The following is a 23,879-nucleotide window of genomic DNA, read 5'->3' on the forward strand; positions in this document are numbered from 1 at the left end:
GCTACGGGCATCTACGTCCCAAACCGGGGCGCGTGGGACCGGTGGCTCTCTGTGCGAGCGGGCAGCAGGTTAGCTTTCCTCTTTGTCGGCCTCCTCCTTCTCATCTTCGTCGTCTTTCTCCCCCTTGAGTTTTTGGCGAGCGAATTCCTCGATGACGATGTCCTCCTCGCTGGAAGGGAGAGCAGGGCGTGGTGAGCCCACGGTCCGGCTGCCCGGGACGCACCGCACCGAAGAGGGCGAAACCCCTGCTGACACCCAAACCCTGCTCCTGCTAGGGGACAATGCGGTGCTCGCCCCGGCCCCGTCACCCCACACACCGCAGGGAACAGTCATTGTGAGCCGCGGCCTGACCCGACCACACAAATCCAGGACAGATCGCTGGCTCGACTGTGAGCGTGCGTGACCAGAGGAGCTGGGCTCTCGCCTGCAACTTCTGGCATTTTTTAAGACAATATTTTGCATTGTCAAGGGAAAAAAGGGAAGGAAAAGAAATTAAAGTGGAGACAAAGAGATTAGTTACCTCCTTGCGAAAGGCGAGTGGCAGATGACATCAAGGGAGAGCCGCAAAATGAAAAGTGGGGGAAGAAAACGGAAAAAAAGAGTCAGCAAAACTGATTCCAAAAGCTTGCGAATGTGAAACGGCTTGGCAAAATCTACAGGGAGCGATGGTGGGGACAGGCCAAGAGATTTCCTCCTCTGGAAGTTTAAATATCCTCGCTGAGCTGGGTAACTGATAGGCTCTGGTGTGAAAGCCTTGCAGTTGCAGCCCGAGTTTCCAGGCTCCAAACCCCAGTGCTCGTGTCCCGTTGCAGGGTGTAACCAGACACAAAAACAGCCTTTTGGGGCTTTGCAAGCCAGGGCCGGGGCTGGTCGGCGGCCGGGGCTGCCAGGCACGGCTGCCAGGAATGAGTTTGGCACGCTGCGGCTTCCCGGAGGGAAGCAACCCCAGCTGTGGCTTCAGCTGGAATAAGCTCGTGTTGTGGGAGGAGAAGAGGGCTCTGGCACTGGGGAGCGTGCGGGGGCACGGGGCTGTGACTGGAGCCGCTTCCAGCAGCCAAGGGACCTCAGCGTGGGGTGGACGGGGACCGAGGCCGTAGGGGACGTTATGTCCAGCGGTGGCACTTGTGGCTGGGAGACGCAGCGCTGCCGGCTGCTTCCGAGGGACAAGGCGAGGTCCGGGCTTGCGGCAGGAGAGGCTGCTGTGTTTGCAGCAAGGGGAGTTGTAAAATAAGCCCCAGAAATTTGCAGAATGTGTGCTGAGCCCAGCAGTTGAATCCTCCTGGCCTGTGACAGCGCTCCTGCTGCCTGTGCCGCCATGGAGGGTGTCACGCTGTCTGCTGTGACGCAGGGGCTCAGGACTTTTGAGGCCTGGATGATTTAATCCAAGGATGTAATCTCAAACTGGAATGGGGCATCACATCCATCTGTGATGGATCTGTCATATCCATCTGCGATGGATCTGTATGGTTTATGTGTTAGAGGAAATACTGGCTTGAGGTATAAGGAAACATCTCTTTACCTTGGCTTATCTGTAGTCCATTGATAACCAAAGCACAGGGAGGCAAGGATTGAGAGAGACACACATGGAGGTTAATAGAGAAAGGACATTTCAACTAACATCTCTTCTTAATGCTCAGGTGTTTTTCTGGAAAGAGAGACTGAGATGGGTGGCAGTCGGGGCGCCGCGGGGAGGAGAGCTGCTCCCAGGGCCGGTCCCAGACAGAGGGTGGCTGCCGCGGAGCCAGAGCAGCTCTGCCCATCCCACAGCCAGGGACGCTGGGGCAGAGCAGGGCCCTTTGCACGGAGGCGGCTGCATCAGCGTTGCTTTTACCAGTTCCCCTCTGAACGGGGACTGCCTCTTCCTCCCCCCGTGTTTCAGCAGCATCCCAGGCGCTACTTACTGTCCGTAGGCTTCGGGTGCATCAGGATGACGGGCAGCTCGACACCAACGTCGCTGGAAGGAAAAGCACTTCTTTCAATAAACCCGCCCAGCACCGCACCCTGCTCAGCCCCACAGGCAGCTCCCTCCTTACCTGGAACTGAGATCTGCCAGGATGCTGCGGCAGTGGGAGAGAAGGGACAGAAATCAGCCAAGGCAGAGGAGGGGAGGTGTTAGACTTTGCCTTATAATAAGGTAGAAGATAATTTATAATAGGGGTGAAAGGCAGCGGCAATGGGGATGGAGGTGTGGGAGTCAGAGAGCAGCCCAGCGCCTGGCTGCCCCACGGCCCGGGGGAGCGGAGCAGGGCCAAGGGGATCCACGGCATGAGTCCCTTCGTCATCTGCCTGGTGGTACAAGATCGCACAGCACGGCCCAAGGGGATGGTCCCTGCCCCCCGCGCCCGCAGAGCCTCACCCTCCTCGGGACACCACCAGGTTGACCTTCACTTTGTAGGACACCAGGATGCCCAGCACCTCCTTGTCCATGCCAGGTCTCAGGCTAGGAGAAAGGCAGAGCGGAGCGGTGAGGAGGGCAGTGCTGCTCGCAGACCCTGTCCCCTCCCGCCACAGCAGCTCCCGGGGCTGTCTCCGTGCCCCATTTCATGTGGGGTGCACTGGGGTGTAGCAGGAGAGGACAACACAACGTGGCAGTAAAAGAGAGGGGAGGGCAGGTCGCTTGGCTGAAGCCACAGATCTGTTTCTGGAGGCCACTTGAGCTGCCTGAGCTGGGATTTACTCCTGAGACGAGACCCGATGCAGCTCTGCAGAGGGATACAGGGGCTTTGGACGATGGTTGAGACCGGGAGGCTAATGTCTCCTACAAGATGGAGAGGTGGGTCTGTGGCCATGTCACAAAATCCCTACATTTTCCAGCTGGATGGGGTGGGCTCAGGCACAGGAGGTGTGGGGGACCCTTGGTGGGAGCCCAGAGCATCCTAAGCAGTGGGAAGCTGTTGGAGGGGGGGGAAGGCATGGGGCCAGCCGTGGCGGACAGCGGGGGGAGCCCACCCGGCTCTTACATGGTGGTGGAGGCCAGGTTGGTGTCCTCGTGCTTGAGCTTGCCGTCGAGAGCGAGGCCTCGCTTCTCACGGTTGGCCGAGAGTGTGGGGGTGATGGAGTACGTTTTGGAGAAGGTGGAGTTGGCCGCCACATTCTCGCTGGAAGGGGTGGGAGAGGAGAACTCAGAGCCAGCACCAGCCTGGTGGGTGCTCAGTACCCACCAGGGATGCTCAGCATTGCGCCAGGCACCTGGGCAGAGCCAAAACCCCCCCGCCCTGCCCTCCCCACGCAGCTGCCTGGGCCTGTTTCCTCCTTTCGTTCCCTTATACAACCACTTCTTTTTTTCTAATCCCCGCCTTTGCTGCAGCCCTCCTTGTTCTCAGGGGCGCAGAGGCTGTGGCTGGCCTCAGAGATGCAAAGAGAGGAGAGGAAGCAGCTGGGGGGCAGCTGTGCACCTTCCCCAAGGGACCTCCCCAGCCGACACTGGCTTGCGCTGGGGGGCACGGCGTCCACAGCCTTCCCTCTCCTCTGCTTCCTCTGCATCTGCTCTTCTAACCCTGATATTTTTGCTGCCTGGTGTAAAACCGTCTTCCCTACCCCCTCTCCCCATCACTCTCCCCTCCTCCTCCTCCTTTCTCTTCCTCCCTCTGGCTGCGATGCCACGCCACCCCCAGCCCCTTTTTACTTACTTTATCTCCTCGGTGCACACAGTCTTCGCGTATTTATCCAGCGAATAGAGGACCACGTCTGTGATCTGATCAACTGAGGACAGACAAGAGGGTGCACCATTGGTGACGCGGCAGAGGCACGGGTGCGCAGTCCCCATCTCCGATGGGGAGGCCAGGATGTGGTGGGCGCCGGGACATGCCCTTCCCACCCCCTCTCACCCGAGATCTTAATTTTTTTCACAATCTTGTTGGTAGTGTTGTTGATGTTGACGGTCACGTTGATGGGGTCTCCGTGGTAGTAGATCTGCAGTGGGAAGAGGCTCGGTTATGTGACCGGGCATCCCGGTCCCCGTCCCTGGGGACGCGCGTGGTGGCACGAGCCAGGGAACAGCCCCTGTACTGACCTCCTTATCCAGGGAGGCTTCGAGGTGCAGGGGCTTGTCAGACATCATGAACTGCCGGGTGGTCTCCGACTTGGGGGGTGGCCCCATCTTCAGGGGTGCAAACTGGATCTTGCGGATGATGAGGCGCACCGAGTTCCTGTGGGGCGAGAAGCGGTCACCCCCAGTCCCCCTGGCAGGGATGTGTTGACACAGCCTTCGAGGGGGACACGTCGGCTGTTTTCAGGGACACCACAGTGTCTCTAGGCAAAGGATGCAAGCTGCAGCCTGCTCTTAGGACGTGATGGGACCACTGCCCCTCCTTTGGGCAAAGTACCCCATCCAAGCGTGGCACAGGCTGACAGCAGGTCCTCGGGCCGACCCCGAAGCTGTCCACCCCAAAATGATCTGGTGGTTTGCTTTTAGGGCCATGGGGCAGGAAAGGGATCCCCTGCAAATACCTCTTGTGAATTTTCTCCTCTAGATTTTCAGCACAAAATCCTTTGACCTCGAAGTCCACGCCGCAGGCCTGGGGAGACACGTATGGTCACTAAGCGGGAGGAGCTCAGAGCTGCCTGAGGTTTAGGTTCATTCCCCTCCTTCCTCCACTGCATCCCTGGAGATCCTGGTCCTGACTCCAGCCATCCTTCCTCCCCAACCCTCACCCCACAGGCCACGTCCCCATGAAGGAGAAGCAGCTCCCGTTTTTGGTACCCCACAACTTAACCCCCTGCCAGGGGGAACGGGTCCAAGGGACACGGGTCAGGGACAGCAGCTCACCTTTCCCACATCGTCTGGTCCCGGCTGGAGGGTGACCGAGCAGGGCAAGTTGGTGGCAATCTGGGCAGAACCGGGAAAGAGAGAAAAACGTAAATAAGGAGCATGACCAGAGATGAGCCCTGGTGCACACCATGGAGGTGTGTGGTCAGGAAGGGCTGAGCAGCCTCTACCTCAAAGGTGAAGGGGTAGGCGTTCTCCCCGAGCTTCTTCATCAGCTTGTCCTGCAAAGGAGTGAGGGTTTTGGGTGCCTGGTCCGGCACTGGCGGGAAGATCTGGGTGGTCAGGACATAGAGGTCCTTCCTGAAGGTCAACCCGATAACGTCGAGGTCATCTCGGCCGTAGCGAAATGCGCAAGTCAGCGTCACGTACACTGAAGCCGGATGGAAACGGAGGGGAGCGGGGTTAGGGGAAGGGTGAGACGATAAAGGGATGGCATGGGGGAAAGGGATTGAGAAAAGAGGAAAGGAAGAAAAACTACTTTAATAACTCTTTAGGAGAAATATGGCCCTGTTATCAGGACCCAGACCTCAAGCGCCAAGTTAACAAGATTCATCACATCTTTCTGTGAGGCACGGGTAGCTTCAGAGCCGGTGCCCCAGGCAGAGGAGGTGAGAAGAAAGAGGCAGCTTTCCTCTCTGGGTCAGCAGCTGTGGCCCTGACGTATCACGAGCTGTAGACAACCCGTTGCAGTTTTAACCTGACTACAGTCCCAGGTTGCTTGTAAGCTTTGCACTGGTTTCCATCCCTTCCCCTTGATAATGTGGGGTTTCGTGTCTCAATACCTTTTCTGTCCTTTAGATACTCCGGGTCGATCAGGCAGACGCCATCTGCAAACAAGCAGAGAAGAAGGGCCGGTGAGCTTGGCCGCCCAGGAAGATCCTTGCAAAAATACAGCGCTTTTTAAAGTCAAATAATCTGCTCATCAGCTGGGAAGGTGACCAAGGGGAGCTGCCCCTGGTCAGAGGGACGGCGATGCCTCCTCCAGCATCTCCCCCAGCAGCACGGCTGGGTTGTTTTGCAAAGGGACTTTGTCCCTTTCCCCACCATTTTTCTGTAAGGGTATTTGCAAGAAAACAAGACATTTGCTCCTCTGGAGCTGCCCTTGCTCCTCCTGCTCCAGTGGGAAGCAGAGGTGAGCAGCCACCGGCACAGGGACCGGTCTCTGTGGCTGCTCGCTGCCCGTGCTTCCCACTCCATGGTGGGCACGGCCTCACTCACCTACGATGTCCACCGACTCCACGTGATCCACAAAGTCTCTCTTCCCCAGGTAGATGGATAGCTGGAGGCAGCACATGGTGAAAGGAGAGAAGGAAACAGGTTAGTGTTTGCCATGGAACTGGCTGAAATTTTCAAGCCCCGGGTGGCGTCGGGGGGCTCGTTAACGCTGCCGTTAGTGCGTTGGACCAGGCTTCGCATTTAAGGATTCATATAGGGTTTTTTTTTTTAATTTCTATTTTGAAGAGCAAGCCCTGCGGTGGTATCGTGGCAGGTATAGCAGGAATCAATCAGATTTCAAAGGGAAGGGAAACCCAGCCCGCATCCCATCCCACAGGCAGAGCCATCCTGGAGGAGCCCCGCAGCCCCTCCACACCGGCACAGCCCACGCCTTGGGCTGACCCGCACCCAGGGACGGGGCGCGCGGTCCCGTCTCTGCGTGCATGGACTCACCTTGCTGTTGGGGCTGGTCTTCTTGAACACCCTGCGGAGGAAACACAGACAGGCTGGTTGGGAATGCCCTGGACGAGGCTGTACGCGGCACAGCACGCTCCTGGGGCAGGCAGGGGGGGTGGCTGTTCATCTCCCCGGGGCGAGGAGGCAGAGGGCTTCCCTGCAAGCATGGTGCATCTCCAAGAGCTATGCCAGAGCGTGCACGGGGTGTCCTGGCCTTGGGGAACTCGGTGTCCTGCAAATTCGGAGCCAAACCCACCCCGTCTGGCCGCCTTGGGGGATGTCATGCTCCTGAGCTCAGCGTGTGACCATCGAGGAGGGGGTGCATTAGCTGTCTGTGTCTTACAGGCAAGTGAGAAAGCACCAACACGCAGAAGAAAAGAGAAGGTGCTTTGCTGGCCCCGTGACAGCTTGCTCCATCTCACTACGGCAAGCTCATGTACCCGCCCCTGGAGGCAGCAGGTGGGGGGAGCCGGGGGGCTCGCTTTCTCTCTCTGCTCCTGCCCCGCAGCACCCTGCTCCATCCCAATTAAAAAAAAAAAAAGGAAAAAAAAAGACACTTACTTTGCTCCCCCTGCCATTTTAAGTCAGCGGCCGGCAGGCACCTGCGGGGAGAGATGGAGGGGAAGTGCTAGGCGAGGCGGTGGGGAAGGGGCAGCTGCCGGCCATCGCCAGCCAGCGGGACAGAATCGATCACGTCCCAATGAACTGCAGAGCTACGGCGCTGCTGGGTCTTTCGCCTCTGCAGAGCTCGGATGCTCAGGGTTCAGCTGGGGCTGCCCGGCTTCGGGGAGGTGCACAAAGCACATGCTGGCAGCTGGAGACCCAGCGGGGCAGCCGAGCCAAGCAAGCCCCTCACCCCCGTCTGAAAAGGCAGTGAAGAGGAGGTGGAAGAGAAAAAGGCAGAGCTATGCCCCAGGCAGGACAGGCTTCAGAAAATAGAAAGCACAGGGGTGACTCCCAAGGGAGCGAGTTCAAGGCTGGGAAAGGCAAGAAAATAAACAAAAGGGCTTACGGAGTTTCAATTTTATGAATTTTTCTTGTCTGCAGGAAACTGGCTGTCATGGCAGGAACAGGCTTGTTTTGTCCCGTCACTCACGGGACAGCGAGGAAACCACAGGCAGAAAGGCCGAGGGCAGTTTAGCTGCCCTGCGGGCAGGGGGGTCTCGGGGCGCACGGCCCCGACCCATGGCCCCTCCGTCCCCATCCCTGGCCGGCAGCGCCAGAGCCAGCTCTGGGAGGGCAGTGCTGGCAGCCCTGCCTTCACACCGGGAGCCTGGCCGGGGCTGCCTAGACCTCCCAACTGCTGCCTGTGTTTTGCTTGCTCAAGCCTGGCGTCCAGAATTAAACCATAAATAATGCACTGATCACCAGCTGATTCGCTGGGAGATTAGATAGGATGAGCTCCGCTTCTTAAAGTTAGGCAGCTCTGACATTAGCAAGAGCTTAAGCCTAGGCAGGATTTTAAGCCCCAGGGGCGCGTGGGCAGAGTTGCCTCTTTATGCAACCGCAGGGATGCTGGGGAGAAAGAAGAAATTGATATGGGGGGGAGGAGAAGATCCTCTTCCCCATGGGAAAACAAGGGATTAGTCCGAAACACAGGATCTTTGATGCCCTCAGGTGCTGCGGGAGGTGAAGCTCGGGCATCCTCGCCTGCAGGGTTTCTTGGGCAGCAGCAAGAGAAGGTGCGAAGGGAGCAGGAGCTGAGTGGTGCCATGGGCTCAGCCCTCTCCAGAGCCAGGGAATTAGGGACAAGGCGATGAAGGGTGGAGGAGAGAAGAGCTGAACTCCTCCTCTGCATCTCCCAAGCCCCAGAGAGGGGACTCGGACCCCTCCTGGCTTGGCTAAGCTCTCCTGCGCTGCTACCCGGCCCCTCCACCCATGACCTCTGGCTCAGCCATGCTGAAATCCTTTTGGCCACATCATTCCCCTTTCAGCCCCAAACCACCCTCCTTCCAGCCACAGTCCAGCACTAATGTCCCTGCCCCCAAGTGTTTTACAAAAACAGCAGAATCCATGCACCAAAGCACTGGAAGGGCCCAGGCAGCAGAGCAGGCAACACTCACCTGGCAGGTGGACGGACGGACAGACAGACGCTCTCCTCTTCCTCTCCCAGCACGTCCCACTGCCACCGAGTCGCTACGGGCTGCTCCTGGTCCTGCAGCTTCTTATACCTCCCCGGCGGTCCCCCCCCTGGCATCTGATCTCGCCCACTCGGCTTTGGCTGGGGATGCGGGGGGGGGGGGGTGTGCGCGCACCACAGGAGAGGTACTTTCAGCAAGAATCCTATTAATTTATTAACTGGGGAGACACTTCATGAGTAAGAGTGGGCTATAAATATGGCTGCTGCTGGAGCCCTGAGAAAGCAGCTTATGGAGATTGGCAAAGCGGGCTTAGGAGCAAGGTGATGGTAATTGAGGTGGAAGCTCCACTCCCGGTGGGCAGGGGTGCAGATTCCCACGGGGGCTCTCTAGAACTGCTCCCATGGCAAGTGGAGCTGGGCCAGCCCTGGGCACGAGGGTGGACGGAGATGGCAGAGGGGAGGGAGGGATCTGCCTGGTTTTATCCCTCCCTTACGCACTTTGCTGCATGGCTCACAGATGGATGGGAGGTGCAGGCAGCTTCTTGCATGGCCAACGTGCCCATCTGGCCGGTCATCTAGAGGTGACCTGCTGTGGTCCAGGGCACACAGGACACCCTTGCCGCGGGGATGATGATGTACAAGATGATGGGGCGAAGGCACACGCGAGGCTTGGGGCTGCAGCAGCAGCTCCCACACTAGGCTTTGCTTCCCCCTGAAGCAACAGGGAAGGGCTGGCCACCATTCCAGCTGGTGGTGGGACACAGACCTGCCACCATTCCCCAGCACCGCTGGGCAATCTGCTCAGCCCCGCATCATTTCATAACGCCGTGGGCTGGCCTCGCCTGATCCGATTAGCACATCATTAATTCAAGGTTTGCTGCTGCAAATAGAAAACTGTTGAAAGTGCAGAGTGGATTTGCCTTACGGCCTGCTGGGAGAGAAGTGCTCCCTGCCACTATCCTTCCTTGGCCGCTGCCAGTGCGCAGGATCCCCCTCCTGCAGGGGTGGCTGCAGGATGCTCACGTGGATGCTGCCCCTGGGTTGGCCCTAGGGACAGGGCACAGACCCCAAGGACAGCCCAGGGCAGCCTGCAAATTGCTCCAGCAAGGCCCCACTCATCTTCCTCACCTCTAGTGTCCCTCAAGCCCTTGCTTGCTCGGCCAGACCCTTTGCTTTGAGCACGCACTTGGTTCTGGCTCAGCCCCCAGAGCTGAGCACTGAGGTTGGGATATTCCTGCTCGCCGCTGTGCCTCCATCCCGGAGCTGCCAGCAGCCTCCTCCCAGCACCCTGGATCAGCTCAACGACCTTCAGCACCTGGGTACCAACCCCTCCCAAACACAGCCCACCTGTGCCCCTGGCCCCGTGGGCCACCAGGAGCCACTGGGAGCCACCACGAGCCACCATGACACACCAGCCCTGCCAGCCCCACCAGCCCTGCTGCCCAGGGCTTTAGCTGTCAGCACACATTGCCCAGGGCAGGGACTTGTGATCTCTTTAATTGGACACTGGAGAGCTGCTTAGTTTGCAGATTAGCGGGCGCTATTTCTGCCAAGGTCAGGGGACACGTGAACTGTGACCTTCCCGCTGGCGGGTGGAAGAGGAGGCGGCAGCCCCACCTGGACACCCGCTGCCCGGCCAGGGGGGGACGGTGCAGTGGCCACCTCCAGCACCGTGCCCGGGGCACCTAATCCCGAGCTCTCTGTTTGCGGCTCTTCGTTAGGCTCTTAATAAGGCCTCTGAGACCGGTGTGGTTCACAAGGGCCGTGGCCGTAGGGTCTGCAGAGCGTGGAGAGGATGGAGAGCAGATTTCATTATGGGTGGCTTCAGCTCGGTTTAATCCCGACTGGTTGGATTCAGCCAGGCAGACCTTGCCCAGGTTGGGGGGCAGATATTTCCCCCCTCAAAACGGTGGTGGGACAGGCAGACCACATCCCTTCCTGCGCTCGTGCTGTGCTCCGAACCAAGCGCCAGGGAAGGAAGCTGGGGGATGCAGCGCTGTGTTAAAAATAATAGGGAAATGAGAGAGGGCTTCTTCCTATTTCCTGTTTAATAAATGGCCAAAGGCTCCTCTCATCTGCCTTGTCCCACCTGTCCCTCCAGGCCCATGAGCTGCGTGAAGCACAGCTCAGTCGGCCCCTTCCAGCGGGGCAGGATGCCGGTGGACGTGGGGCTGGTGGAGCGCGTGGGGGGCCCAGCTTCATCCCTGGCTCCCGATGGACAGTGCCCTGCAGTGTCCTGCCTCCCCGGGGAACGGCCACGGGGCTTCCCGCGTCCTCCCGCTTCGGTGCCCTCGCCTGCAGGGTCTGCCCTCCGAAGGGAGCCCAGGTGGAGCTGGAGCCATCCAGCAAGCTGGCACCGGTGAACCCACGTTGCCTTCCAAAATACAACTGTCCCCAGGTGCTGGCAGAGCTCCCTGGGTGCCGGTGCTGGTGCATCTGGCAACATCCCGGCTCAGCCTCTGGCACTGTGCACTGCAGCTGCCTTATGTAAACGCCCGCAGCCGGCGCTGCTGATTTCTCAAAGCCCCTCAGAGCTCCAGGGCTTCCTCCCCTGATCCGGATTACACGGCGTGGAAGGTATTAATCTGAAGGCAGGCGCCTCCACGGCTGCAGGGAATTATTGCCGTGCTGTTAAGTAACGGGAGGGAGCAGCGCCGGCGGGAGCAGGTCTCTGGCAGGACGGGGGTCTCCAGCAGGATGGGGGTCTCCAGCCGCCGTCCCTGCACAGACCCGTCATCCCTGCGTGTTCCCATGCCGGGCGCTGGTGAGAGATGCAACTGCTGCCGTGCGGCCCGGAGCTGCCAGCCCAAAATCAAGCCGGCTGCCCGACTTCTTGGTGGCCCCGGCCACAGGTTCCTCTCGAGGCCGGGAGCCCAGGAGGAAGCTTCGGCAGGGGCTTTTGGCATGTCTGCGCTGGCGGGCTGGGGCAGGTGGTGGTGGTGGCGGTCCCTTTGCGTTGGGCTCATGGCTGCAGGGGTTGGCTCATGATGCCAAGGGTGGCAGACAGCCGGGAGGTGGCTCGGCATGGCACTCCATCCTCATCCTCATCCTCCTCTGGCAGGAACCCGTTGTCCTGTCTCCCCCCGGAGCAGCCCTGGTGCTCCCGGGCACCCCAGGCAGCAGACTGTGGCTGCTACTCGTCTGTAATTAATTGGTGCTAATCACCCTAGCGCAGCTCGAGCTAGCTGCTTGCCCAGGCTGCCGCCGGCCTGTGCACGGCCCGCTTGCTGCTTGCCATGAGGAGCAAAACCACTGGGTCAGCACCCGGGAGCTGTGGGAACCCCAGTGCTGTTTGCAGCTGGGAAAAGCCTCCCGCCTTCCTGACCCCCTCCCGGGAGCCCCTGACCCCCACTTCCCTTCTGCCCAGAGGGCACCCACAGATGGGATGACATGAATGTGATTACGGGTGCCCGGCTCGCTCGGCCACTCGATGCTTGCAGCATCTCCGTCTCCGTGCGGCCGGCAGCAAACGGCAAAGCTCAGCTCCGGCGCAGGCAGCAAGCTCCCCAGGAGCAGGCAGCTCGGTTGCTGCCTGCAAGCTGCCCGCCTGCCCACCACCCCAAACACAGTTCAGGGGCTTGCCGCTGTTCCGCACCACTGGCGGTTCCCTCTCCCGGGGTCCTCTGCCTGAGGGATGGGGCTCTCCCCCCGCATCGCCCCTCGCCTCTGGGGAAAACGGGCAGTGGGGAGTGGGGTGGAGGCAGAGCCCCTGCTCTAGGACTGCTCCTGCCTGCACCCTGCCATGCTCAGCCCCTCGTGGCCACAGGCTTCCCCTCGTAGTGGGGCTGGAGCGGGAGGAGGAGCGAGGAGGCTGGTCCTGGCGGCGGCGAGAGCAGAGCGCAGAGAAGGAGGAAGAGCACGGCGGCCGCCGTGGTGCCGAGCGAGCGGCACGGGGCACCGAGCGGGTGGGCCCGGCTGGTAGGGCCGGGGGAGCAGGGGCACCGGGTGGGCGCTGCCTGACCCCACGCTGCCGCCCTGACGGGCAGCGTGTGACGGGCAGGGCTGCCGGCGTGCCCCACGGGAGGAAGCCCAGAGCGGCCGGTGCAGCATCGCGGCTCTGCTTCTGCTTGGCTGCACCCCGAAAGCTCGGCTCGTTGGCCCCAGCACCCCACAGGAGCCGCAGGAGCCCCGCACCGTGTCTGCGAGGGACGGTGAGTGTGTCGGGTGAGGTCCGGGCCTCTGCGTGCCACCGGGATGCCAGCATGGCCTGTCCTCCCTGTGCACCAGGGCAGGATGGTGGCCCCAGGGCTGGGGCGGCAGCACGGGGTGATTCCCCCGCGGGAAAGATCTGTTCACTGATCTGCCCCTCTCTGCCCCTGTGCACCCTGCAGGCTGGAGCCCCCTGTGATGAGGAGCATTCGGACCCCCGGCCTCCCCCAGCCGCCCCCCTAGTCCTGCTGCTGCCACACTGCCTGGTCGCGGGGCACCCCGTCCCCATGAGCATCACCTCGGTGGCTGCACATCACCCGCTGGGACCTCCAGCCACCGGCTCGCTCGGGTACCAGGGGACTGGTCCCCCCCACACCACCCCCACCTTCACCTTCCCCAACTGACTCCGTCGGCCAGCTAATGGCCAGCATCTACCGCTGAGCCCTGATGTGGGGCTGGGACGGGGACACAGCGCAACCGGTGTCCCACCGCTTTGGAGCATGGCAGCAGCAAGCTGGTACCACCGGGACATCAGCCGGGTGGTGGCGGAGGAGCTGCTGGCCAAGGCCGGGCGGGACGGCTGCTTCCTGGTGCGGGACAGCGAGTCGGTCTCGGGGGCGTATGCCCTCTGCCTCCTGTGAGTCACCTGCCTGGCTTCTGCTTGCGGCTTCTCTCTCTTGTCCCTTGCCGGGGTCCCTCTGTCCCTCTCCCCGCTCCGGGCACGCCACTCCTGGCACCGCCAAAACCTTGCGGAAAAGCCTTCTGCAGGGATGCTGGTGGGGTGAGCGGGGTGCCAGCTCTCCGGCACGGGGGTTTTCGAGTGATCCCCAGGTCAGACCAGTGGAGAACCCCGTGTCCTTGGGAGCAGGCAGAAGCCTGGGCCAGCAGCCCTGCCCAGCACCGGGGTTGCTGAAGGGAGAACCCGAAATCCAGGGCACGCCAAACCATTTCGGGCTGCCCTGTGCGTGGGAGCAGGAGAGGCTGACTCGCATCGCCCTCCTGGAAAACAAACATCCCCTCTCCCTCCAACCCCCAAGGCGGCCGCATCCGGACCGTGACGCCCGCTGTTAACATCTCGGATGCCGGGACTTTGGGGCTGCATTCCTCGCTGCCCACGGGGCCCCCCACCATCTCCACACCTGGGACCGGGCTTACAGCCCCGGAGAGCATTGCTGCTGGGGTTGCCTGCACCCTTCCTGCCGCCTGCACCCTTCCTGCAGCCGAGCGACACGTCTGCAGCGGGGAGCGCGCGGGGCGGTGCCTCGGCGGGTTTGGCAGGATGCCACCCCCTTTCCTACGGCTGGCCTGGCCCGGCGCACGGGACAAATTGCAAACACATGGTGCCGAGGGGCGCAGGGGGCGCGGGGCACGGCGGGGATTCAGCCAGCAGCCGCCCCGGCTCTGCCAGCATCCCGGCACCGAGTCAGAGGTCAGGCCGATGCCAGACGGGACGGTGGCACGGGCAGGGATGTGCAGTGGCCTCGGAGTGAGTGCGATCGTGCTGTCGCAGCCACAGGGAGCGCAGGGCCAGTCTCCGTCTGGCCAAAACCCCTCGCTGCCAGGCAGAGCCACGGGGCCGTAGGTGCCCCAGAGAATGCTGGCGGAGATGTGGCTGAGCCCCCGGCGTGCTGTGGCTGTGCCTTGGCCGTGCCCGCTGCAGGCAGGGTGCTGTTTGGGGGCAGGGGGACACTGCGCATCCTCCCCTGCAAACGGGTACAGACCCAGAGCTGAGGGTGATGCTTTTATTTCCAGAAATGAGAGCTCAGTTCCTCTCTCTGCAGAGGGGACGGGGCGTTTGCATCAGGGCTGGGTGCCAGGCACCCCCCAGCACTGCCACTTGCCCACGGTGTCATGGGGGACACGATGAGGGACCCTCATCTGCTCTCTCCCAGGTTCCAGCGGCATGTCCACACCTACCGCATCCTCCCTGATGACGAGGGGCTCCTCTCTGTCCAGGTGGGTGCAGTGGCGGGTGCCCAGAGGCTGGGTGCTGCCGGGGTGCACTCCCTGCCCTGGCTAACGCTTCTGGGCACCGTGCTGGGGGGGCCACCAGCTGCGAGCCGGGGCACAGGCAGGATGCAGGTGCGAAGGGGCTGGGGTGCTCACCTCCCCCACCGGCCCCCAAGCAGCACCCGGAGAGGTAACATCTGCCTGCCCTCCCCAGCACACCAGTGCTGTGAGCGAGCAGTGCGGTTTGCTTTTTGCATGAGCTGCCCGCAACGCCCGGCACAGCAGGATGTGAGCGCTTTGCAGCCACCCCTTCGGCACGGGGCCGCCTGGGAAGGCTGCCTCCCTGCTAGCCCCACGGCTGCCGCCAGCCCGCCCCGAGGGCGAGGCAGCAAAATGCTTGTCCCCTTCCTGCCACTGTCTCCTGCCCCAGCCTGGCCATGCAGGCCGGATCCCCGCGACGTCTGTCCCCACGATGTCTATCCTGGCCGCCAGCTCGGCCTGGCTTCCCCTCTTTGGTGTCACTTCAGTTTCTCCCGGTACCTGGCTCTCTGCAGCCACCCCTTCTAACACCTTAAAAAGAGCCTCCTGAGGGTCCCTAGGGAGCATCCCCGTATGCTGCCCGAGGCAGATGTCTCCGCACTCCTCTCCTTGCTCTGCTGCCCTGCCAGGGGACGGGGTGAGCTCACCATGGGGCCACTATCCAGCTGGCACTTACAGCTCGCCATGGGCACATTTTGGGGGACAGACCCACTTGACATGGCAGGCTGGTCTGCAGCCCGGCAGGGGGCTGCCCTGGCATGTGGAGCTGGCGGAGGTGGGGACATGACGGTGCTTGCCCCCTCTCTGCCTCCCCAGACCATCCAGGGCATCCAGGCCAAGTGCTTCCGCAACCTCCCCGACCTGATCGGTGCCTACCAGCAGCCCAACAACGGGCTGGTGACGCCCCTGCTCTACCCCGTGCACCGGGCGAGGCAGGCAGCCGACGAGGACTCGGGTGAGCTGGGGAGGGGGCATCAGGGGCCACGCCGGGCTGCAAGCGGGGAAGGGGGTCCCGCTGAGCTGGCTGTCCTCTGCCCGCAGACGGGGAGGACGGCCGAGGTGGCAGGCATGTGGCGAGCACGGTCCCAGCCGGGGGAGCCGGGGCAGGCGTGTGGCTCGGTGCTCCCATTGCTGGTCGGACCCACATCTCGCAGCAGCTGCACCAGAGGCTGCAGGAGCAGGTCCACAGCAGGTATCGTGCCCCTGCCCACCCCAGGCTGATGGAGGCGATGGGGTGGGCACGGCCACCCCTCCCTCGCGATGGTGGCATGCCCGGGGAGGAGATCTTTCCAAAGATGCCTACCTGCCCTTGCAGCCCGTCCAGTGACTTCATGGGCTTCATGGCCGAGTACCTGAACCACCACCTGCAGCTGGACCTGGAGGCGCTGCGCCATGGGCACCCGCAGCTGCGCCATCTCAGCACCGCGCTCGTCACCGCCTGCCGTGCACTGCACAGGCGAGTGGCCCGGGAACAGTGGGGTGTGGGGGGGACACCCCCCGGGGCCACCCACCTTATCCCTGTCCCCTTCATGGTGTCTGAGCATCACCACCAAGGCTCGGGAGATGCCCTCGCCGGCTCTCACCCGCTCCTCTCCTCTCCTCTGCAGTGAGATCGACTTCACGCTGGCGGGTCTGGAGACACTGGCCAGGGTGTTCGACCCCCCTGTGTCCCCTCGCAGCCCGGCCAGGGAGCAGGTGAGCCCTGGCCACCGCAGCCCCCAGCCACCCACAGGTGCCTTGTCATTCGTGGCGTGGGTGCAGCTTATCTGCGGGGGAGGTGGTCGGGGTGGTTTCGGTGCCCGTCGGCACCCAAAGGTATTGCACACCCCGTGGTGCTGCCGGTGGTCCTCGAGTGCTGTGTGTGCCGGGGTCACCACAGCCGGCAGAGGGGACCTGGCTCCCTGTGGCCTGGGGACAAGCAGGGACTCATTTCTGTGCCCACTCCAGGATGCGGTGGGAGGGGGGCAAGCTGCTTCCCCTGCCAGACCCCAGGGACCCCCATGTCTCGGGGTGCAGCCTAGACCGGTGGGGAGGAATCCACTGGTCCAGTGCCACCACACTGCTCCAAAAATGTCTGTCCTTCCCGTCAGGGTCTCCTGACCAGCGATCCAGACCTTGAGCTGCTCCTCAACAAGATATCTACCGTCAACCATCTCCTCTCTTCTTTGGAGAAGAAGGTGCCTGCCCCCCACCCCGATGCAAGGCTGGGGAAGCCCAGCTGGGTGCAGGGGGAGCACGGCTCTGCCGGTGCCCCGGGCTGGGGAACCTCGCTGATCCAGCAAACCCCTCACCTAAATTAAACACTCCAGCAAAGCAAGCTGCCGGGGGTGGCACGGCCCCGAGGTGCACCTCGGGGCAGGACGGGCTGGCTCAGGGTGCCCAGGGCTCCTAGTTAGCCCAGTGCCCCCAGACCAGTGCCTGTCTCTCCGGCAGGTGCTGAAGTCGCTGCAGGAGACGGTGTCGAGGCACAACCTGGCGCTGCCCAGCGTGGTGGCAGCCCCCCCACCAGCCGCCAAGCCCCTGGCCGTGCAGAGCTTCGAGGTGAGGGTGGGGGACGCAGCGGGGCCCCGGCGTTTCTGCTTGGGCATGGCAGGCGCAGGGCCGACCCGGGAACCGCGTCCCCGTCTGCAGGTGAAGGTGGGCAAGTCGCAGCGGGCAGCCCTGATGGTGGACGTGGAGTCGGGCACGGTGACCATCAGCAAGAGGGGCAGCGGGTCCCCAGAGGAGACCATCCCACAGGACAAAAGTAAGGGGCTGCTGACCCCTCACTGGCCGCCAATGGGGTGCTGTGGGGCTGTGGGATTCCCTGGCACAGGCCTGATACCAGGGTGATGGGCTGCAGACCCGGTCGTACCCCAAATCCCCATCCCACGCTGCCTGCCGCCCCCATGGTGGGAGGTGGGGGCCACCATTGCCCCCCTCACGCCCGGCATTCAGTCCTGCAGCTGATCAAATACCAGAGCATGCAGAGCAAGGTGAGGCTGGTGTACGACCGGGAGCCACAGAGGAGCCTGAGCAAAGACTTCGTCTTCCCCAGCGCGCGGGTAAGCAGCACCGGCTGCACTCACTGGGCGTCCCGGGGGAATACAGAGCCGTTATGTAGTGATGCAGCAAAAGAGTGGTCTCAGGCTTGAGACCTCCCCTGCAAGCCGGCTCCTACGCCTGGGGGTGATGTCCCCCTGATCCCACCACCGACACCTTCTGGGGGTGCTGCGGCTCCCAGCTCCCCTTTGGGACCCTAAGACACCTGTATCGTCCCACAGAAGCGAGAGGCCTTTTGCCAGCTGCTGCAGCTGATGAAGATCCAGCACTCCAACCTGGATGAGCCTGACCTCATCTCGGTGTACGTCGGGACATGGAACATGGGTAAGGGGCCAGGATAAGGTCTCATTGTCCTGGGAGGCTGTCACGGCTCATCGTGAGCCCGGGTGGGTTTTGGGAGGTGAGGGCTGCAGGGAGCTGCCCCAGGAAACCTGAGATCCAAGCTGGTCCTCGGTGAGAGGAGGAGGCTGGAGAAGACCCCAGCCTGGCTGCTTTCGGGTTTGTCTGTCCCGTCATGATCCACTCGCCCGGTGGCTGTCAGGGAAGCGGAGGAGCTGGGGTGCTGGGGTGGTAGCAGTAAATCCCAGCATCAGTCTGGGATGTGCGTGGGCGAACCACGGGGCTGGCACAATGCTTCCCATCCCCGGCAGCTCCTGGAGGTGTGTAGGGTCTGGGGTTGGAGAGGAGCTTGAGGAGCCTGGCATGCTGTCACACCCCCCCCCGGTGACCCGCTGTCCCCTGCCCGCAGGCAGCACACCACCGCCCCGCTCCCTCGCCTCCTGGCTGACCTCGAGGGGCTTGGGGCGCACGCAGGACGAGACCACCGCCTGCATCCCCCACGACATCTACGTTATCGGCACCCAGGAGAACTCCCTGGGTGACCGCGAGTGGGTCGAGTTCCTCCGCGCATCTCTGAAGACCCTGATGGCCATCGACTACCGAGTGGTAACGGCAGGGCGCAGCCTGGACCCCCCCAGCTGTGCCTGGGGAGGCACCCAGTGCTGAGCAGGCTAAAGACATCCCCCAGCAGTCTCAGGAGCTGGTTACCAGCAGCCATCGCCCCAGGGCTCTCACCCCCAAACCCAGGGTCCTCTCCCACCCCAAATGCAGCCCAGGGAACCTCTTAGGCCCCATGGACTCCATGCAGGGAGTGCCCTCCCCAGGAGCCACCTTTCAGGGATGGGTTGGCTCACCTTGCTGCTTCTCCACCCCCACTGCCTCCCCGCAGGTCGCCCTGCAATGCCTTTGGAGCATCAAGATCGTGGTGCTGGTGAAGCCCGAGCACGAGCGGCGCATCAGCCACGTCCACACCTCCAGCGTGAAAACCGGGATCGCCAACACACTGGGTAGGGATGGGGATGGGGTGGGGGGGATGCCCCAGAGTGAGGGGGCAGCCTGGGGGCCATCCCAGGACCTCCAGCCTCCCCAGAGCTCAGTGCCCGGCGCATCCCTGCAGGGAACAAGGGAGCCGTGGGCGTCTCCTTCCTCTTCAACGGGACCTCCTTTGGCTTCGTCAACTGCCACCTGGCCTCTGGCAGTGAGAAGACCCACAGGTGATGGAGGGGCTCGGGGGGACGGGCTGCCCCGGGGCAGGTGGGTGTCTCAGGGGGCTGGAGGAGCCCTGAGGGGCTGTGGGGCTGTCCCTGTCCCCCTCCTGTCCCCACCTGGCAGGGGCAGGATGAGGATGAGGTGTCCCCAGGGTGGTTCACACGGTGCTGCCGTCCCCCCCGCAGGCGTAACCAGAACTACAGCGACATCCTGCGCTCCCTGGTCCTGGGCGACAAGCGGCTCGGCGCCTTCGACCTCACCCTGCGCTTCACCCACCTCTTCTGGTTTGGGGACCTCAACTACCGCCTGGACATGGACGTGCAGGTGGGACCCTGCAGGCACCATGGCTGGGGACGGTGGCACGCTGGCGGCAGTGCCGGTGCAGCCACAGGGGTGAGAGGAGCCGGGGCTCATGTGCCTTCCTCCCCTGGCGCAGGACATCCTTGCCCATATAACCAAGAAGGAGTTTGAAGCCCTCCTGGCTGTTGACCAGCTCAACCTGGAGCGGGAGAAGAACAAGGTGTTCCTGCGATTCAGTGAGTGTGGGGGCAAGGGCACTGCTCCCCCCACCAAGATAGCAGCACCCAGGGTCCCCGCAGACCTCTCCCTGTGCCACCTCCGGCACACGGTGATGCCCTGTCCTGGCACAGCCCCGTGCAAGGTGCCAAAAGCCTGGGGGACTTTGCTTGCACCATGCAAGTCTCTGGGCTCTGCGTCCTGAGAGCATGCAAGCACAGGGAAAGTCAGAGGGGCCGGGGTGCCAGCCATCGGTGTGAGCCCCAGACGGGGACCATGACACCCCATGGGGACTCTCCCCAGACAGTTGCAGCTGCGGGGACAGGCAGGGACACTGGCCCCGTGCCACCTCTGTGTCTTCGTTCCCAGGCGAGGGTGACATCTCCTTCCCACCCACGTACCGGTATGAGCGGGGCTCCCGGGACAGCTACATGTGGCAGAAGTTCAAACCCACAGGGGTGAGTTCCTGGAGCCTCCCACCGAGCTGCAGGACAACGCCAGGGGACGGGGATGGCAGGCTTGGACAGCACCGGGCAGGCTGCGTGGTGATGTGCAGTCCCCATGCCTCCACCAGCCTGTTCCCTCCCCAAGGGGGTCTGGGCAGGAGGGACCTCGCTTTCTGGGCTGGGGGGAGCCAGACCCGAGCGGGCACTGAAGCCAGCTGCTTTCCCCATTTTTAGATGAGGATCAATGTCCCCTCGTGGTGCGACCGCATCCTGTGGAAGTCGCACCCGGAGACCCACGTGGTTTGTAACTCCTACGGTGAGTGAGACCCCAGGGCTGGGGGGGACCCCAGGGTGGCCAGCGCTGCCTGGGACACCGGGGCTCGGGGACCATCACCCAGCTGTCCCCTCCCACCATCCAGGCTGCACTGACGACATCGTGACCAGCGACCACTCGCCCGTTTTCGCCACCTTCGAGGTGGGAGTGACGTCGCAGTTCGTGCCCAAGAAGGGTAAGGGGTTGGGGTCTGTCACCCACCGTGCCCGGTTTGGGGAGAGCCCTGGCCATGCGTGCTCAGCCGGCGCATGCTGACCTGCCGGTGCCTGCCTGCAGCTCCTGGATCCGTCCCTGAGCCCCTGGCCTGCATCGAGTGGGAGAGCATCGAGGTGATCGTGAAAACCGCCAGCCGCAGCAAGTGCTACATCGAGTTTCACTCCTACTGCCTGGAGGGTGAGGTGGCCCCGTGGGGACGGGGTGCTGGGGGGTGTGCTGCGGGGGGGAGCCCAGCCCTGGCTGGAGCTGTGCCCCCCGCTTTCCCCCCCGGCAGAGGCCCAGCGGAGTGGGGAGAACACCTCCCAGAGCTGCGACGTCCCTGGCTTCCTCAAGCTGGGCTGGTCCGCGAAGCATCTGCCCGTGGTACGCACTGGGGGGGGGGGCAGACGCTGGCTCCCCCGGCCCTCGAGCATCTGCCTCCCTCCTCTTCCCCATCCCTCCTGCTGACTCCGCACCCCGAGCCCCAAGGGGCGCCAGGGGCTGTCACCGTCCCCCCAGCACAGAGCTACCCCTGAGCACCCCTCTCTCCGCGTGCAGCTGAACCCCATCCTGCCGGACCTGGAGTACCTGGGGGACCAGCACCTGCTCCTCAGCATCAAGGGTGTGGAGAGCTGCGAGTCCTATGGTGCGTGTGGGATGGTGGCATGGGGGCCACCGTGGTGGCATGGGGGGGTGCCAAGCGTAGCCCCCGCTGAGCTCAGGTAACAGCCTATTGGGGGTAAGGTTTTGCAGCTGGAGCTTGGCAGGAGGCACCCCAGCACCCACCCCACTCCGGGGTGCCGCTGCATATGGGGGGCTCGCCTGCCCCCCGAGCTGCCCGGGGGGACTAACGCAGGTGTGTGCTGTGCCCGCAGGTGAGTGCTGCATCGCGATGAGGTCGATGATCAGCAGCATGGCCCAGCAGTTTGAGACCTTCCTCTTCCACCGCGGCGAGGAGACGGGCTCCATGCGTGGCTGGATGAAGGTCAGGGTCCCCAAGGACAGGCGCAGCACCCGTGAGAGGCTCTACGGTAAGGCGGCCACATGCCAACCCCCTCCCATCGCCCTGGGCATGGGAGCTTGGGGCCATGCTCAGGCATGGCGTGGCTGGACCCGGTGGGGAGAGGCCCAACATCAGTGCCTTTGCAGAGTGGATCAGCTTCGAGGAGGAGGATGCTGAGCCGGTGGCAGACGCCCCGACATGCCCCAAGCCGCCCCTGCAGCGCCTCAGGTACCCCAGCCAGTTTCTGCCCCACCACGAGCCCTGGCCATGGGGTAATGCTGAGCCCTCTCCCTGTGCTTTGCAGGAGCCGGCCCCACAGCCTCCCGGAGCCAGCCAGTGGCTACACCAACCCAGCCTACTTCATCTTCGAGGGGGTCCCCAACAAGTGGGCACCGGTCTCTGGCACTGGCGAAGCCCATGACAAGCAAGTGGAGAGCCCCGCTGGGGGCCAGCGGCGCCGGAGCCCCCTTGGGGCACGGGTCCCTTCACCCTCGGAAGATAAGCGGTGGGGTGGCCCGCTCTGCTTTGTGCCAGGGGGCCCATCCCGTGGGTGCCCACTCAGCCCCCCTGGTGTGGGTCGGCAGAAGAGACCCAAATCAGCCGTCCTGGCGAGGGACGTGCTGGGGCTGGGTGACTGCTCGCTGACTGCACTGCACATGGCGACGTGCCTGAGCCAGCTGGACTGGGCATCCCCCGAGCATGGAGGGGACAGCCAGAAGACCCTGCTGCGCCAGACCCACAGCGCCCTGGAGCCGCCCCCGCAGCTCTGCCGGGAAGTGCCAAGGTGCACGCCAGATGCTCACCAGCATGGCCGCCCCGGGCAGGTACTGCTGTGGGTCCCACGGGGCTCTGAAGCTCAACCAGGGGGCTTGGGGAGCTCAGGGAGGGGAGGGGACCTGCTTTTGGCCGTGGGGCCACCAGCAGATGTGGGGTCCCATCCCCATGGCAGTGCTCTGCTTGGTAGGGCCACCATGGCGCAGGCAGTGGGATGCAGTGGAAGGCGGAGAAGCAGCAATGTGCCTGGTTCATGCGGGGTGAGGACGTGAAGGTGGGGGCTTCATGGTCCTGGTGTGACGCTGTTGGTGTGTGTCCTTCTTGTTCTTTCCCCAGTGGCCCTGCGACAAGGGCGAGCAGTGCCGTGGCCTCGGCAGGTGCCTGGGCCACCTTGACTTGCAGCAGGACATGGAAGGGCTGCAGGAGCATGGCTGGGACCACCTGGAGATCTTCAGGTACCCCCAGGCCCTGGATCTTGGAAAGGGGGGCACCTGTGGCCCTGGGGTCCCTGGCAGAGCCCCACGCCCCGGGGGGGAGGAGAGGTGAGCCCCCAGGTGGGGATGCGGCACGGCAGGGGCAGGAGGATATCAAGTCCCCAGATCTCCATGGATGCCCCAGGGCCATGCGGGCTCCCTGCTCCCTCTCAGTGGCTCCCCCAGCACTTGCTTCCCCTCACCCCGTGCACAGAGATGTCACGGAGTGAGACCTGCTGGAGGCCGGGCTGCTGAGCCCGACCCATCCCTGGCTCATCCACGGCAAGCTAGGCGAGGGCACCGTGGTGAGCCTGCTGCGGAGACCTGACCTCGGACCCAGCACCTAGAGCACCTATCCCCACCCCAGCACCCTTGTGTGCTCTCCCTCCGTGGAGCTCCCAGGGCGGGCAGAGAGCTGTCAAGGAGGATTGGGCAGACGGGCACCCAGGGCTGGACCTATTGGCCACGCTCCCAACCTGTCTGGCCTCACCAGAGACTAGTGTTTCTCAGCTGGAAAGTCTCAGGAAGCTCCTGTGGCCGTTGGGACGGACACTTTCTGGGTCTCGCCACCTGTCTCCATCCTCCTTCCCCAAAGCGATGGAAGGACCACGCTGAGCCCTACCAGCAAGGAGGGACGGGGCACAGGGGAGATGTTGAGGCCACTTGGGAAGTGGGGACTGCTGGGTGCTTTGGACATCGTGGCTCAGCCCCTCCAGGTGGCTGATGTGCAGCCTGCAAAGGCATAGCAGCATCTCTGGCCAGCCCAGCCCCGCACACCCTCGTGCCTTCGGCCTCAGCGGCTGCTCCCTCCTCCCTGGGCTCAGCCCTGGTTGGAGAGCGTTCCCAGAGGACTTCTCCTACAGCAGCCGCTCCTGAGGCTGCAGCGCCATT

The 23,879-nt window shown here is 63.1% G+C and overlaps 2 protein-coding genes across 2 annotated transcripts; one reads left to right on the top strand and one right to left on the bottom strand.

Annotated features, from left to right (window-relative positions):
* Positions 1-63: 63 nt before the first annotated feature.
* Positions 64-7,017, bottom strand: ARR3 (arrestin 3). The gene is made up of 16 exons (XM_076347649.1): positions 7,001-7,017; positions 6,437-6,467; positions 5,987-6,047; positions 5,551-5,595; positions 4,939-5,138; positions 4,769-4,828; positions 4,450-4,517; positions 4,013-4,148; positions 3,828-3,912; positions 3,630-3,702; positions 2,961-3,098; positions 2,357-2,440; positions 2,034-2,057; positions 1,898-1,954; positions 1,360-1,368; positions 64-169 (listed from the first exon to the last, which is right to left on the bottom strand). The coding sequence occupies exons 1-16, from the start codon at positions 7,015-7,017 to the stop codon at positions 70-72; spliced, it is 1,188 nt and encodes a 395-aa protein (XP_076203764.1). The 3' UTR covers positions 64-69.
* A 6,151-nt stretch (positions 7,018-13,168) lies between these two features.
* Positions 13,169-23,669, top strand: INPPL1 (inositol polyphosphate phosphatase like 1). Its single transcript, XM_076347650.1, has 27 exons — positions 13,169-13,305; positions 14,561-14,624; positions 15,474-15,612; positions 15,699-15,849; positions 15,973-16,113; positions 16,265-16,352; positions 16,748-16,834; positions 17,091-17,198; positions 17,289-17,403; positions 17,595-17,701; positions 17,921-18,023; positions 18,448-18,644; positions 18,928-19,045; positions 19,156-19,252; positions 19,433-19,571; positions 19,684-19,783; positions 20,133-20,221; positions 20,444-20,525; positions 20,629-20,718; positions 20,820-20,936; positions 21,034-21,122; positions 21,297-21,384; positions 21,614-21,769; positions 21,888-21,969; positions 22,046-22,565; positions 22,852-22,970; positions 23,203-23,669. The coding sequence occupies exons 1-27, from the start codon at positions 13,169-13,171 to the stop codon at positions 23,216-23,218; spliced, it is 3,339 nt and encodes a 1,112-aa protein (XP_076203765.1). The 3' UTR covers positions 23,219-23,669.
* Positions 23,670-23,879: the final 210 nt, after the last annotated feature.

This window comes from Aptenodytes patagonicus, chromosome 9, assembly GCF_965638725.1.
Source record: "Aptenodytes patagonicus chromosome 9, bAptPat1.pri.cur, whole genome shotgun sequence".
In the NCBI taxonomy this organism is placed as follows: Eukaryota; Metazoa; Chordata; class Aves; order Sphenisciformes; family Spheniscidae; genus Aptenodytes; species Aptenodytes patagonicus.

Bases quoted from the DNA above. Each gene is read 5' to 3' on its own strand.
- ARR3 (XM_076347649.1), bottom strand. The intron at 3,099-3,629 runs GTAAGTAAAAAG...CACCCCTTCCAG, and splicing joins GTGTGCACCGAGGAGATAAA to CGAGAATGTGGCGGCCAACT. The intron at 2,058-2,356 runs GTGAGGCTCTGC...CCACTGCCGCAG, and splicing joins CTGGTGGTGTCCCGAGGAGG to CATCCTGGCAGATCTCAGTT.
- INPPL1 (XM_076347650.1), top strand. From the start codon at position 13,169: ATGGCAGCAGCAAGCTGGTACCACCGGGACATCAGCCGGGTGGTGGCG. The intron at 20,526-20,628 runs GTGAGTGAGACC...CCCACCATCCAG, and splicing joins CGTGGTTTGTAACTCCTACG to GCTGCACTGACGACATCGTG. The intron at 21,970-22,045 runs GTACCCCAGCCA...TGTGCTTTGCAG, and splicing joins CCGCCCCTGCAGCGCCTCAG to GAGCCGGCCCCACAGCCTCC.